The sequence below is a fragment of the Mya arenaria genome, chromosome 15 (genome assembly GCF_026914265.1).
Source record: "Mya arenaria isolate MELC-2E11 chromosome 15, ASM2691426v1".
Taxonomy (NCBI): Eukaryota; Metazoa; Mollusca; class Bivalvia; order Myida; family Myidae; genus Mya; species Mya arenaria.
The window spans coordinates 19,422,345-19,438,023 of NC_069136.1; the positions used below are offsets into that span (position 1 = coordinate 19,422,345).

The 15,679-nt window shown below is 32.9% G+C and overlaps 2 protein-coding genes across 10 annotated transcripts in view; one reads left to right on the forward strand and one right to left on the reverse strand.

Moving 5' to 3' along the window:
• The window catches only part of LOC128219990 (malignant fibrous histiocytoma-amplified sequence 1-like), a 39,930-nt gene extending 34,851 nt beyond the window's left edge, over positions 1 to 5,079 (forward strand). For 6 of the 9 annotated variants that reach the window (XM_052928207.1, XM_052928209.1, XM_052928206.1 and 3 more), the window contains one exon: positions 3,446 to 5,079. In XM_052928207.1, coding sequence (XP_052784167.1) covers positions 3,446 to 4,113 — 668 coding nt within the window. In that variant the 3' untranslated portion in view covers positions 4,114 to 5,079. Of the gene's footprint in view, positions 1 to 358; positions 1,515 to 1,536; positions 1,643 to 3,445 lie in introns of those variants that run through there. The other 3 variants (XM_052928212.1, XM_052928213.1, XM_052928214.1) reach the window with 3 other exon arrangements.
• Positions 5,080 to 6,098: 1,019 nt separating this feature from the next.
• Positions 6,099 to 15,679, reverse strand: part of LOC128219541 (uncharacterized) — a 35,711-nt gene continuing 26,130 nt past the window's right edge. Inside the window, exons 5-10 of the mRNA XM_052927361.1 lie at positions 14,902 to 15,022; positions 13,603 to 13,752; positions 12,344 to 12,439; positions 11,650 to 11,846; positions 10,113 to 10,188; positions 6,099 to 8,835 (exon numbers count right to left, since the gene is read on the reverse strand). Of these exons, the coding sequence (XP_052783321.1) occupies positions 8,721 to 8,835; positions 10,113 to 10,188; positions 11,650 to 11,846; positions 12,344 to 12,439; positions 13,603 to 13,752; positions 14,902 to 15,022 (755 nt within the window). The 3' untranslated portion in view covers positions 6,099 to 8,720. The remainder of the gene's footprint in view (positions 8,836 to 10,112; positions 10,189 to 11,649; positions 11,847 to 12,343; positions 12,440 to 13,602; positions 13,753 to 14,901; positions 15,023 to 15,679) is intronic.

The following is a 15,679-nucleotide window of genomic DNA, read 5'->3' on the forward strand; positions in this document are numbered from 1 at the left end:
TAGCCTCCATTATTATGAAAGTTTTAAACAGAACCCCTTAGAATGTAATGAAATTGTTGTAATAAAACAGCCTGTTTATAGTGCATCCTTTCTATTATGCATTTATCATATCCACAACCCCATACTTCACATCCAAATACTCTGGCATTTATTTAACTATTTTCAGTTTCAGCTTTGTTTAGTTTATAGTTGCAGTGTTTAACTTAAACAACAATTGATATTGCATTTTATGTCCAGGTACTGATGACTGGAGATCGTTTGCATAAGCTTATAAGAAATTATTGTTTATTTTGGTGCTATGCATCTACATTTATGTTCCCTTTCATATATTTACTTGAGTATGTTTATTTGACAACAGGGGTCGTTGGTTAGTGTGGTGATATGTGTATAAACTCGCTAAAACAAGATTCTTGACTACTTTCTTGCTTCTGATAATAGTAACCCAGTGAATTACCTACTATTTACATCTCCGGGTATCTTATCTTTCCCCTGTCAAAACTTACTTCATTTTTTGGGGTAGCGCTACATTAATTAGTATTAGTAACCAATATAATGTAAGTATAGTATATTCTTGAGAATCATCTAAATTTAGAATCTTTTTCTTAATACTATACTTGTGTATGGTTTGTCTTTAATGTAACAACATGGTAATCTTTCAGGTTAATGTTAACACAAAAATGATTTGATATGAGGGTCAAAATTAGGAAATTAATCACAGTGAAATCATGCATGCGTGTGAGTTTGAAATGCATCTTCAAGTTTGACAAAAATAAACAGTTGATTTGCAGTGTGCATGTTGAAAATCATTGAGATCAGAAATATTGCAAAACACTGACTACTTGTAGTTGTATGCATGGACTACTTTTTGAGTACCATGTCATCAATGCACGTGTTCTGTGTAAAGTGTTAATGCAACTTGGCTCAGTAATATTGTTACACACTACTTGTGTCTGTATGTGTGGACTACTTTTTGAGTACCATGTCATCAATGCATGTTTACAGTGTAAACTGTTTATGCAACTGCTCAGAATTTTTGTGATCTGCATGTCGATACAGATATGAGTAGGATTCTTACATCATTCACATGTTCATACACATCCAGATGCATGTGGTGGTAATAGGACATATATACATGCAGAAAAATCAGCTATAAGTGATATATGAGAGTTTACCTTTTACAGGTATATACGTTAAAGTACAAATACACGTTCTCAAACGAATACTCCCACAAGTATTGTTTTGCAATTATAAAACTGAGTCTGTCTTTTTTTTAAAATGGGTACATTGTGTACTCAGTATTGTATATAAAAATCAATATGAACACTGCTGGGTATACAATACATCACTCAACAAGGAAAAATAAGTAAGGAAAACGGTATTTTTACCGTATATATTAAAAAGCGATTTTCAAAGGAAACATACATCAATGTGATCATCAACTTGCCCTATTTAACGTAATTTTGAACAATTGTTATACTTTTATGTTAATGAATGTATATTTTGTTGCTGTTTTTACCAAGCTTGCTTGTTTTTCAGTGGATATAAGTATTATACGACAGAGGATACAATCAGCCAGATCCGAAAAATCAAAAATGTAAAATTTTATAAAAAAATCCAAAAATCCAAAAATTAACAGTCACGCGTAAGTAACCTGAGTGCTTAACGAGTGTGCTTTTCACATGTCAAGGCCGCGTGACATAATAGACAGACCCAAAAGTATTAACACTGTTTTCACTTATTTAAATATTTGTTGTTAACTAGTTTATGTTCCTTCTAACTTTAGTTTGGCTTTTTCACACCTAAAGGTTTGCTTTAACAGTACTTTATATATTTATTTATAGATTTTATTTTATTGATTTTTTTCTAATAGCATGTTCTCTCCTTATGGCAAAAATAACATATAAACATTGATTTATTTAAACTTAAAATTAAAGGCACACAATATAGATTGATGCAAAAAAAGTCATGTTTAACTCATTTGATTTAAAAAAAAGCATATGATTTAGGTAAAGATAAAAACATATAAGCCTTAAGAAATGGGTTTTTTTTAAATTAGTATTCATGTGGCCACAAATTCCCAAGTAAAACAGTGCCAAAATATTGCTAATAATTTTTTATCTGTTCCTGAATCTTATTGGGGTTTTTTGTTTTTGAACAAATATTTAAATCAAATGAGTTGAAAAAATGATAACACATTAATATTAAAAAATACATATTTTTGCATCAATCTATATTATGTGCCTAAAATGATTAGTGGTTAGATAAAGTTTTATTGTGCCTTTAAGTATGTAAATCATATTTTACAGATAAGCATGGATGCCTAATTCCAATATCAATGTTTTCTTTTACTTCTCACTGAGAGTAAATTTGAAATAGTTTTGTTCATGTTCAAACCATTATGGGCTGGGTTTTTTTCCAGAATTTTATTTAAGTTAACGACGTTGTTAACATCATTGTTGTTAACTTACTGCTCTGGAACTAAAATTGACTCATTTGTTATCTGCAGTATTTCTTACAATGTTTGATGTACCTGTTTAAAAAAACTTGAGCATGTTGCAAAATATTTCGCCTTTTCAAGTTAACATTGAATGGTACTGTTAACAATGTTTTTAATTTTAACCAAGTTCTGGACAATCAGTCCAATGGATATACTTTTAAAAGACTAAGTGTATGGTATTTTCCATATTTAAAGTTCTCAGCACAGTATTTGTGGTTAAACAATTAAGGTTTACGTAATACCATTTATCCATTCTCATTCATCAGAGGTTCGATCGTGATAAATCTAACATGGACCATATGCATAGCATCATCACTCTGGTGAACGAGAATGTATTTATCATGAAGTACTCAAATTTTTGTGACGTCATACCATAGAGACAAATATTATACTGTGCTAGTATTGATATTGTCTCTTGGCGGCGTCAAATTAATGAGTCTTAAGTAGATTCTCCAATCTTATGTCTGCTTTCAATCCCCCAAAACCTGCTTTGATTTTGTTAACAACATGTTTCTGAACATCCCTAAAACTTATAATATACTTTGTAACACCCGTAGACTTAGCCACTTTGCTTATTTTACTTTTTAATAGGTTTACACTAATATCCTTGTATTTGTTTTTTCCATATAATGTTATAGTCATTTTCACAAATGATGAATTCAATTTGAAGACAATCAATGTATAAAAACTATTTTAACTATGAAATTAAGTATGTTATAGTATGTCAACATTAACTGTCATAAATATGTAGGGTTTGAATTCATATTTATTTTTTGATAATATGCTCAACACTGTATAATATCAAAAACATAAAAATGCCTAGGAATATACAAATTAATGCTTGTTATACAACAATAAAATGTTTGATAAAGTTAACTAAATTTCAAATGATACATTATTGAATGATAATAATAATAATAATCCCCAATTTTTCCTGGTAAATTACAGATGATGTCCGCTTCAACCTTGCCAAAATTCGCCAGAAAAAGCGGCAAGCCCTTGCAGGATCTGAGGATAGCAACCGCCCTGGAAAGTTCAACGCTCCACTTCATGCTAACGTCCGAACAGGACGTCGCACCGCCATATTGCCCATGGATAATGTAACAGTAGATTCTGGCGGCAGATACGGCAGTGTGTCGTCTGCCGTTGGGAGCGATTTAGACAGTGACACTGAGGATGTAAGAACGTCACGTCATCAAAGTGCTGTTGGCCTTTTGCCAGGATTAACGGAGGGAGAAATGATGTCATTTATTACAAAGCAGCGAGAACTTGGAAATGCAGCTGAGAATGATGTAGATCGGAGCCAATCGCCTCCTGCGAATGGCAGTGGCCTACTGTCCGGGTTCAATTCCACTCAGATGGTTTCTTTTCTTAAAAGACACAGTGACGGAGCAAATGGTGATGAACGTGGGTATTCATCTGACGAAACTAATGATGAACAAAATATTCCAGCGTCTCGAGGCCTTTTACCCGGACTTAGTGCCGACCAGATGGCGTCTTTTCTTCAGAAGCATGCTAACGAATCGGGATCTGATAACGAAAGTGATGATGTCACTCCTCCTACATCATTTATGAGGTCAAACAATATCAACAGCGAAAACGATGCTGGCCAATAATTTCCGAATGTCAGTGATTATCTGGTAGCCGAATATAAGATTAACAATGAAATGATGATGTCACACTAGTTTTCTTTATGACATAATAAATCATTTTGTTAGGGGAATTTAATCAGGGGTTTGTACATTAAAGAATAAATTTAGACCCTTATAATTAATGCTCATAACCACAGGACCTGTCATATAATTAACAGTTCTTATATTAGCTTTAATTTTGGGGTCATTGTATTGATTCCATAAAATTTGACTTATAGGACATGGTATCCCAGAGTATGATCACACATCCTGCTCATTTTGTTATTGTTGTAAGAAAGGGGGCAGGTCCGTTGATTACTCTAGCCTATAGCGCCCGATTTACCTTAATTAATACTACTATATAACAAATTTTTCAAATCAACTTTTTTGTTTCTATTCTTATAGAATTTGTTCTACGCAGATATCATGTTCGATGCAACATCATACCTTTACGTTCATTTGCATTCTTAAGACTTTATTGAAACAATCACATTAAAAACCCTTATAATATACATGTAGATAATTAGATTAGTACATTCACTTGTTAAGGAATTTCACTAGATATTTATTTAGAACTGTATTTTTTGGAGAAGGAGGTCCATGTTCATACGATGTGCTCATCTTGTAGCTCAGCTGTGATATTTGATATTCTATTCACTGTGATTCTGTATTTTTTTCTCAATATCATATGTTATATTTTGAGACGAAGTTGAACTCTGTAAGTTGATATACACATGTGTATGTGTGTCATATAAAAAGTCATATTTCTTGTTTCTCAGTATTTATAAAATGTCATATTTCTTAGTATTTATGAAATGTCATATTTCTTGTTTCTCAGTATTTAAAAAATGTCATATTTCTTGTTTCTCAGTATTTAAAAAATGTCATATTTCTTGTTTCTCAGTATTTATGATGTAGATGCATTGCATAAAGATTAAATATCATAGTGATCGTCGTGGTTATTGTTTTTGAATAGCTTGTTTTTTTAATACTTGAGCCCAGGCAAACATTAACAAAAGGTTCTTTAATTGGTCATTTTTTACTCAACCGAAAGTTGACCTAGTGACTTACTTACTCATCAGACATGCTCTTCAATTGACAGACATTCAGGCCAAGTTTAATGAATATTTTGTAGAAAATGTACCCATTAGAAGGCTAAAAGGATTTAAAAAATATCTACTGACTAACATTTTGAACAAGCTTGACCCCTTTCACCAAAGAGCGATGAAATTCTTGCTGATACTTGACCAGACTATGGATAATAAATTGCACATCCACTATGGTGTTTCATTAGAGCCATCGTGTCTTTCCCTTATACTGAGGAGGAAACACAAGGGACGAAGGCAAGGGGTTCTTGCACACAAAACCTTAACAAGAATGTTCAATGACAAAACAAGGGCTATAATTTGTAGTCTGTTCAACAAAGAGTTATCTTTCTTGCTTATTTAAGTTAGCATGATTAATGGGAAGCCTGGTATAAAGTATAAATCCAATACATGAAGAGGTTACTTAAATTTGGCCTCGAGGGAGCGCCGATTCTCAAACGACCGGCTGTTCGAACGACTGCAATTTTACTGTACAATGATTATTTAACATTTAACCTACCAAAGTAGTTTTCTGACTAACTAGAACTCCGCGAGTCGGATGTGTCGCCTGATGAAATATTTACTGTCAACATTATAGCTGTTTTATACATTTATAGACATTGATGTTGCCATTTAACTTTCAAGTGCATTCTATTCAATCAAGAGCTGTCTTGCTCTATAATATTTTAGTCATGTTTAAACTATCAATCTCATACATGAAGAGGTTTCTGAAATTTGGCCTTGATAGTAATTTTCTTTCGAAACTTTAACCAAGATGTGATGCAATTGCCGACGGTGACGCCATAGCTCTCCTTATTCTTCTTCAAGTTGAGCAAAGAAACAAACACCTTTATACAAAATACCTGTAAGTGACAATAAAAACCCTTACATTTTAACGTTTTATTATAGCATTTAAAATACATAGCTAATAACTGTACAACATTTATAATGCGTGTATATATGTATAACAAGGCAGTAGAAGTACAGGTTTGAAGATGTAAGAACTTTATACAAAGTAAACATACAGAAATTTAAATGTTTTGAAACATAAAAAAAAAATGTATATCTCTAAATTATAACTTTTATAAAAGAAAAAAATGCTTTATCATGAAATTTAAGTGATGTATTCTTTTTCGGCCCTTCAAGTAATTATTAAATCAGATGAAAACTTGTATTTCACAATTGGTTTATTAAACAATATGTTAAAACAATTAACCAATGATATTTCAATATTGCATAAGATTTTTAAAACTACAGACCAGCAGCCAAATTAATAAAGCTCTTAAATGAACATGTTCAACATTTTAAATACCCTCTATTTTTTAACAAATTTATTCAAATGCTTTTAATATATATAGATCTTTTTCTTGCTTATTTTCATATTTTTAGTATAAAACATTGTTAGTATTCATTAACCTCAACTTGGAAAAAAACGTTTTTTCAGTTGGTTGAAAATTTTGACGAAGATGGTTCATAAGTTTTTATATGGACCCTGGTAAATAAAGAATGTCTCACGCTCTTTAACAAAATGTCTCAGTAATGGGGTGGAAGGTGTCTGTTTAATTTAAAATATAACTTCCTTTTAAATATAAGTTAAATTCTTATACAGCATCAAGGATTTTACGCATATCTTAAATTATTCTTTAACAAAATTGGTGCAATTGAGGTTTACCACTTCAAAAACTTTAATTCCTATAAACGAATTTAATGAAACACTTAATGTAAGATATAGCAATACAAATTAACATTATACAAGATCTCATACATTCATGTTTACACAAAAGCCTTCTAAATATCAGTAGAAACTCTAGAAATAGCCATAAATGTCTGTTATGATGACTTTTCAATGTAGATACTACATTATAATTTCATTCTTAATCAATCGATGCTTTAATGGCAATAAAATAAATCTATGAATTTCAGATAGCATACAAACATTAATATTGATTTGATCATAAGAAATTTGATTACATCCTAATATTTTTTTTATAAAGTTTTCCTTATGCATTATCAGCCTTCAAATACTTAATTTCATTATTTCTGTTTAACTTCCTAAAGAAAACTGTAAGCCAAATTCATTCCTTATTTTTCATATTTATAAGACAATTTCATTAATCCAAAACAGACATTGAAAACAATAACAACACCAGAAAAGGTGACTATTTAACAAATTGTACACATCTAATCTATATGCATAATAAATAACAAACAAAAGCTTGCCTGGCGTGAACACAACTATCTGGTTCTCACAAGTGCATGGGAGCGAACACCAACACTGGTCTATTCTTTTTTTTCAATCAAAGGGGAATAATTCATCAATTATTAAAGCCAGAGTTATGTGCCATGCTATACATGTGTGTATTGTCTCTAGCAACATGTGTACCAAGTTTTATTTAAATATCTTGAACAGGTTTTGACTAATCAGACAATATTCAATATCATTCTTATACTAAGATATGCATCAGTGATTCCATTCCCTCTATTGGCCAGTTATTTTTACAGTCCAATTAAAACATTTAGATTCTTCACTTAAACTTAAGATAGATCTATGTTGGTTACTGAATAAAATCAAGCTTATAGATTTGACATCAAAGTCGCCATCGACACCAAGGGTATGAGAATAACAAATTCAGCATGCATTTATGGTCCTATAATACTTTTAAAATACTACAAGGTATAAAAATCTTAACAATTAAACAGTTGCATGCAAAAATGATTATATTTTCACCTCTTATTAATATATTAAATATGGCACAAGGCACATATCTGGAACTAAATTAAACATCCATATAAAAATTCTCATGTAAATAATTTTTAAGATTTTAAATACACTGTTAAAGAGCTTTTTCAACCAAAATGTCTATTAGTGCCTCAAATTTACATTATTTTTCTTTTCTCTTTTTGTGTAAAACTCTTATTTATATGTCTGTCACATATATTATATGGCATCTTCAAAATAAAACAAAAAATATGTTGAATATTACATATGATATTGTTACGATTGTACACTAAATATATCTTTAGGGGATAAACAACGTTATCACTATATAAAAATTACATAACTCCAAAATTGGGAGTGTATTCTTAAGTATAATGTCATATCAAAATGAGTACTTTTTATGACGTTAATAATAATCCATAAATATTCAATCGTTTCATGAAATAATTTTCTTTAAACCATCAAATTATTGGTTTCTAACAGCAATAGCAGCAAATCGGACCAAAACTTGACTGTTCATTTTGACACATACTAAAGACTCTTTAAGCATCATAGCAATGTTATATAATGACAATATTTTATTGAAATTCTTGATCTAAGATATTTTGTTGAATGCTTATTGACAAGATGAACCTATGGCATAAATCCCACAAAATATGATATTTCAACATTCAAACAATGTAAGCTGCATCAGTTTGTACATGCATATAACAACGTTTAAGCCAACATTCAAACTACTGGCATATTGCTCGCGGTAAAGACATCAAAGCTGCGGTGGCGTAGCACGTTTATTTCTTGTTCTGTTCATCGTAAGCTTTCTTAAGTCGCTTCCTTAGTTCACCAGGGAACTTTTCGTAGCAGAATTTGCAGACTGGCTTCAGATCAAACTCGAAAAACTTCGTTCTGGAAGGCAAAGAAAATATTTGACTGTTACATGTCTTGCAAGGTTGTAATAAAATTAGCTTTTCAAATCTAAATAGTTAAGAATAGTTATTAGAAGCATAAGGAATAACAACTAATACAGATGATAATCAGGCCCGCGTTCTAAACAGATTTAAGTCTCTATGGGCCAATATTATTTAATTGCTAGATTTCCATCCAATTTTTTTTTTAAATGGGGGCGAAGTGTGACATTTTATTTTTCTTAGATGACTGTTTCACTGTTGAATATGTCATCATGCTCTTACTTATTGCATAATAGATCATATACATGTGTTTCTAGACAAACCATGAACATGATCGTAACAAATTGTTTTTTTACATGTGAATGTTATACATCGACACCGTAGGAATGAATAAATGCCGTTCCCGGACAGTACCGGACCAATACGCAACTACAGAACCTAGTTCAACAACTTTAATTGAGTCAAAAAAAGTTAAAAGTCAGCGGAAAAACGAGGCGGCAGGCAGGGATAAAAACCTAGCAACTAATTTTTAGTCACCTAATAACAGGATCAAGTTTAGTTCATTATTTATTTTGTATAAATTGTGTAATATTCTTCTTTTATCAACTTGAAGAGATAAGTTTTTTAAAGGATATTATTACAAAAATTAAAAAACATGATTAACTATATTTTGGATAATAAAATCAAGTTGAAGCAGGTAATTTGGTGTAATATAATAATATTTACAAACCCTATAATGCTTAAGCTATTTCAAATAATAAGTATTAAGCAATATAGTGTTAAAAACTAAAATGATGGGTTACACCCTGATTTTTGTTCAGAGAGTTCATTCAAATGCAGAGTATTGATAAATTAAAAACATTTCTACAGCTACTATCCAAATTCTAGTTATCATCTTTAAGGAAGGTGCTCAACTTGTTGCAAAATATATTACAATCTCAAACGCAGTGACCTCCCTTATATTAGAATAGACTATAGATAGTACTGTGATAAGATGTAAACACTGCCACCAATAAGCTCTGCTCCACTTTTCAATTTGATTTGAAACAAGAAAGCTTTAAAAGGCAATACTTCTGGGGGGGGGGGGGGGGGGGGGGGGTAAAAATGCTTTGCCATTTGATTCTGAACACAGACTTGAGACTGTCCTTAAACATGATCCCTGGACTTCTTGATTTTTACTCTGACCTCTAACATTTGTAAGAAGGTAGTCCAGCGGACTCCGTCGCAAAATCAGTAAGTGCAAACACTGGTATTGTTTGGTTCAGATATACTTACTTTTGGCTCATCTTCCGGTCACATATGGAGCATCCAAAGTGGTTCACGTGCCAAGCCTTGTTGAATGCATGAAACACTGGAAATGGAAACAAAATTGTTTTTATCATAATATATGAATATTTTCCATTTAACATTTCCATATAAAATGTTTTTATATTATATGCTTTGTGGAGTTTTATAGAAATTAATCAGTGAAGAAAAAGATATTTCACTATTTTAAACAATGAAATAACATTTTGATATTTTTCACTGTTTTGAAATTTATACCCATTCTCAATTCCATATAAAATGCCAGCGTGGTTGGGACACAATTTCAACAATGTTATTTCTGAAATGATGTTACATTCACAAACAATTTAGCACTTTTTAGGCATAATGATATAAACAAAGAAAAATTGTTTGTTTCGGTGAAAGCTCCCAAAATATTTCACCTCGTAAACACCAAAGTAAATATTTCGCCACTTGTGAAATATAGCTTTTGGTGCTCACTATGAGAAATATATTACGATCTTACACTGACGCAAACAACTGTCCTCTATTTACCACGTTACATGGCTTGTTTTGCAAGTAATTATACAACCCTAACATTTTTTCTTACATTACACTTATTGTAATATAACATGATATTGGCATCATTTTACCCTACTAATTAAGTGTCAAATCTTGAAAAATGAATAAAATATATCTTTATTTTGACATTATTCATATCTTTATTTTGACAACAAATGCGACATGGGATAAAAGAATCTCATGTTCCCTGCCATTTAATACAAAATTTCACAAAACTTGGTTAAGGAAGAATTTAAAAAAAAAAATGTATTAAATGTAAGATCCTTAATAAACAGGGACAGCAAAATGCCAAATCTATATAAACATAAAAAAGTGAAAGTTAAAGATAAGAAAAAGTGCATGAATGACGAGCTTAACATTGGATGGGCCGATTTTTCAGAACTTTAATGTTAACAACGTGATTTACGATAGCATTGTTAACTTTTTAACGTGAAATATTTGATAATGTACTCACATATTTAAACGTTAACAAGTACAGCCAATACAAATGTCTTAAATCTTGTTAGAAATACTGCAGATCATAAGTGTTTCCATTAAACTTCCAGAGCAGTAACGAATTGAAGGTTAACAACAATGAAGTTAATAACATTGTTAACTTGAACAAAGCTCTCAAAATAATTGGCTCAATGTCTACACAAACTGTGACAAGCAAAAATGTTTCTTGTATATTTTTTAAATAATCAGCGGTTGGCATGACAGCAAATAGTACCTCATAAAAAAGGTAAACGACCTTAAATGTACCCTAGACCTTTAAAACATGTTACATCAAGGCCACTTGGTTTTAACAAGAGTGACATTGATCAACTGCCAATTCATGTCTGTTGTATTTTTAAGTCAAACAAGGGTATTTTTAAGTCAAACAAGGGTTAGCCCTAACTCAAATTCAATTAAAGAATTAGAATCTAACGGTTATTTTTCACTAGCCTTATAAAAAATAAATAAAAAATAGAATCATAAGACCACTGACCATCTCCCGAGATGACGCTGTTACAGGTAAAACAGATGTTGCCGAACAGCTGGTGGTAGTGGATCTCACAGTACGCGAGGCCTTTCTTCTCGTAGTGGCGCGTCCCAAAGAACGGCTTCTCGCACTTGGCGCACACAAAATGCTCCACATGCCATGCCTTACCCAGGGCGTGGACCACACGCTCCTCGATGGGACGCCTGAAAACAGAAGAAATATGAATGTCTTTTCCAAATTTCTTATGTAACTTGGTAATTCAAATAGTTTCAATAGAACAGAACATTTAGTTTGAGTCCATTTTCTGGGTAAAAATTCTGTACTGGGACAATGTTAATGAATATGCTCAAGTCTAAATCTATTAGAGGATTGTTGAATAATCCAAAACAGATGTCTCCCCCTATGGATGTCTCATTCAGTTTCATGACATTTGACAATGGGAAATGGAGAAACAATGTTCTGCAAAGCATAGAATTCTCGAAACTGAAATAGCAGGACATACACAAAAAGTACCTAGTGTAACCTTGACCTTGAACACAACTTGTTGTAACTCAAATATATGCAGCCTACATGATTTGTGCTGACAGACAGAACTGTAGCAAAACCAATATGTCTCCCCATTTCCTACCACACACTTGAAGCAAGACTGTTTTATGTTCTTAAATAACCTCAAGCAGCTAGTACAGTATTGTACACAAACCTGCAAGCTCCACATATCGGGATGCCCATCTTATCGTGGCAACGTAGACAGTACAGCTCGCCATTCACTTCACGAGCATCCGCATTCAGCTCAACACTGAAAAAGTAAAAACAAACATTGAAAATCTATCCAACAGAGTTCAACATATCCCATTACATGACGATATAAGTTGTATGAATAGATGCCCTTGAAATGTAGTTTAAGAGTTAAATGTCTTATCTTCAACATGCCATATTTCTGAGAGGCTTCCCGGGGGATTTTCATCTGAATTACAGGGGAATTTGATATTACACCAGGGGATTTTTAAGCAGTGAAATTTAGCGCAATATCAACATTTTTAATATAAGGCTAGATATAGAAATCTAAATGGGTATTTACAAGTCTTACATTTATTTATTGCTCTAATATACAAACAAGATAGGAATAAATAATGTATCATGAAATCATCATCATGTCAATTCATAGCATATAATATATGATTCATCAGCATTATATAAAGAAAACCAAGACATTGTTAATTTACAGGACTAGAATGTTTATAAACTTTACTTAGCACATTCACTTAAGTTAATTCTTATAACACCGAGCAAGATAATAAAAAATCTTTTCACTATTAATAAAAAATCTTTTCACTATTAATTTTATCATTCATGAAATAATTCCAGCAACACAATCATATTACAACAATTTTTTGCCTTACTCAACATGGTCTTTGATGGTACAAAAAAGCTACAAATTGTGTGTTCATTGAATTTTACACTCATAACATTATGGATGCTTTCCACTGTCAACCTTTGGCTATTTTTTTTTTAAGTCCAGGGGATATTGATCCCCCACCCCACCAGGGGACTGGGGGATAGGTCTGAATTCCAGGGAATTTCCCGCTCGGGGATATGGCATGTATGTATCTATAAATATATGTAACATCGGGCCGATTGTTCAGGACTTTGTTAAAGTTAACAACGCTATATACGTCATCGTTGTTAACTTTCAAATAGATATTGCTCTGTAAGTTTCACAGATACACTTATGATTCTTATTAATCCTAACAAGAGTTGAGACAACTGTTTCAGCTGTACTTCTTTTATTTAAATATTCTAGCACATTATCAAATATTTCACCTTTAAAAGATTACAATGATGTCGTTAATCCCTTTGTTAACTTTAACAAAGTTCTGAACAATCTGGCCATGGTTACGTAAAATCTGTATAGCATTTGCCTGACAAGTGGTAGTTCATAGTTTCATTACAATACCTCACCTGCATGAGTGACAGTTGAAGTGGTACGGATGGAAGGCCTCTCCCTTGTACTTGATGTGGCCTTCCTCAATGATGGAGTGACACTTGTGGCAAACATACTTCCCGATAGCCCGAGCCTTCTCCTTTGCGTTGCACTCGCGGCATAGGGCTCTGCAATGATATAACAGTAAAAGTAAGTAAAGTGTTTGTTTATTATAGTGTCACCCCTATCAGTTAAGGGCCAGCCCGTTGGGCTTATGAGACACCTATATTCGTGAACATCTTTACCCCGATTCCTTATCCCAAATGCCAGGCGCCTGGCAGGAAGGTAGTCGGTACCCCTTGATTTAACTAGCTGCTGGGTCGGCAACCGGCCATGTCAGAACAAGCCCCTTGTGAGACTCAAACCTTCGACCTCCCGCTCCGTAGGCAGACGCCTTAACCACAAGGCCACGGAGACGATATATTAAAAACTATAATAGTTGCATGTAACCCATGTTGGTGAAGTGTAACTTTTCTCAATAAAAGCATATGGCACATGTGACAAACATTCTTCCCTAAAAGCATCCTCCAAGCAATTAAACAAATAGCATAGAGCTTTGCAAAATGACATATATCTATGCTAGTTGAGTGTAACCTAAGATGGTTGAGTGTGGCCTTCCTTGATGAAACAGTGACAGTTCTGACATACATGCTTCCCAAAAGCTTGAGTCTTCACCTTGACATTAGACTCTAGGTATAGAGCTGAATATACAGCTATATGGGTTGAGTGTAACCTAAGATGGTTGCATGTGGTCATAATACACACAGATTTGACACGAATTTGACATATGCAAAACAGACAGCAAGTTTGAATGTATATAATAACAAAATCTAGTACATAAATGTACTTGTTATTTGGCATCAGATTCATTTAAGTAACATGATCTTGCAGTCCTGGGTAACCCATGAAAATGCATTTATTTCCAACAAGCATTTTCCTCTCAAATCACACACATATTTTCAATGTCTAACCCTATAGAACTCCAATATGTCCCGTTAACATAGCTGGTGTAAAGCACAGATATATTGATACATGGGCAACAATTTCCCTGCGTTTAACCTGTACTGAACACTCCAAACTGTCCAGAACTCCCTCAAATGCTGAGCGCCAGGCAAGGAAGCTAATAGTATCATTTAAATATTGTCTTTTAAATGACCCATATATACAAGAAATTGAAACAATGACCTCAGGCAGACTTCAGCATAAGTAAAGTAACATAGCAAAACAGTATCATTATGAAAAGCTTCACAAATGATTTGTTTAACCGTGTCACTCACCTGCCAGCGTTCTTGACAAAACCGGAGTCAGCCAGAGGTCCGACACACAGTTGACAGCGGAAGCAGTCCGGATGCCAGCTGTTGTTGAGAGCCTTTATTACACGACCAACGATGAAATCTCCTGTAACATATAGGATGCAATTAAGCATGTGTAAACAGTCCCAATCTTATATTGAATCAAAATCTAACTATGTTGTTAGTCATGATGTTAACTTGAACGATTGGCCCATTTTTTGTTAGATTTTGACCAATAGTTTAAGCCAATGAAATTTCAAATCACCCTTGACCTCATGACCATTAAGAAGTGCAGTTTTACAACTTCAAAGACATAACATCATAATTTGTTTCCCTGTATGCTATAAAGACATTGTAATCCTATGTCAGTTGGAACATATTGTGTAAAATCCTACTGACTAAGAAGGACTAGTTTGCTTAGTTAACAACTCAACCCTTCTTAATCATTAACATTTTACAGGGGCAAGTCCAGGAATTGAAGTTAGAGGGGGCACAACCTTTCGACATTTGCCCCTCCTTCAGAACCGAAACTTAAAAATATGAGCAGGGGATTGGGACTCCCCCAGGAACATTTTAACAACTTCTAGTCCGAATCGGTAAATTTTGAGAGTAATTATGACATTGTTTGCAGAATCTGATATTGACATAAAAAGTAAACTTTGACGCTTCAAAAAGGGAAAGTGGGGGTGGGGGTGGGGGGTGACCAAGGTGGGCTCTCCCTAAATCCACAAGTATTTTACACAACATGTTTTAAATATTATGT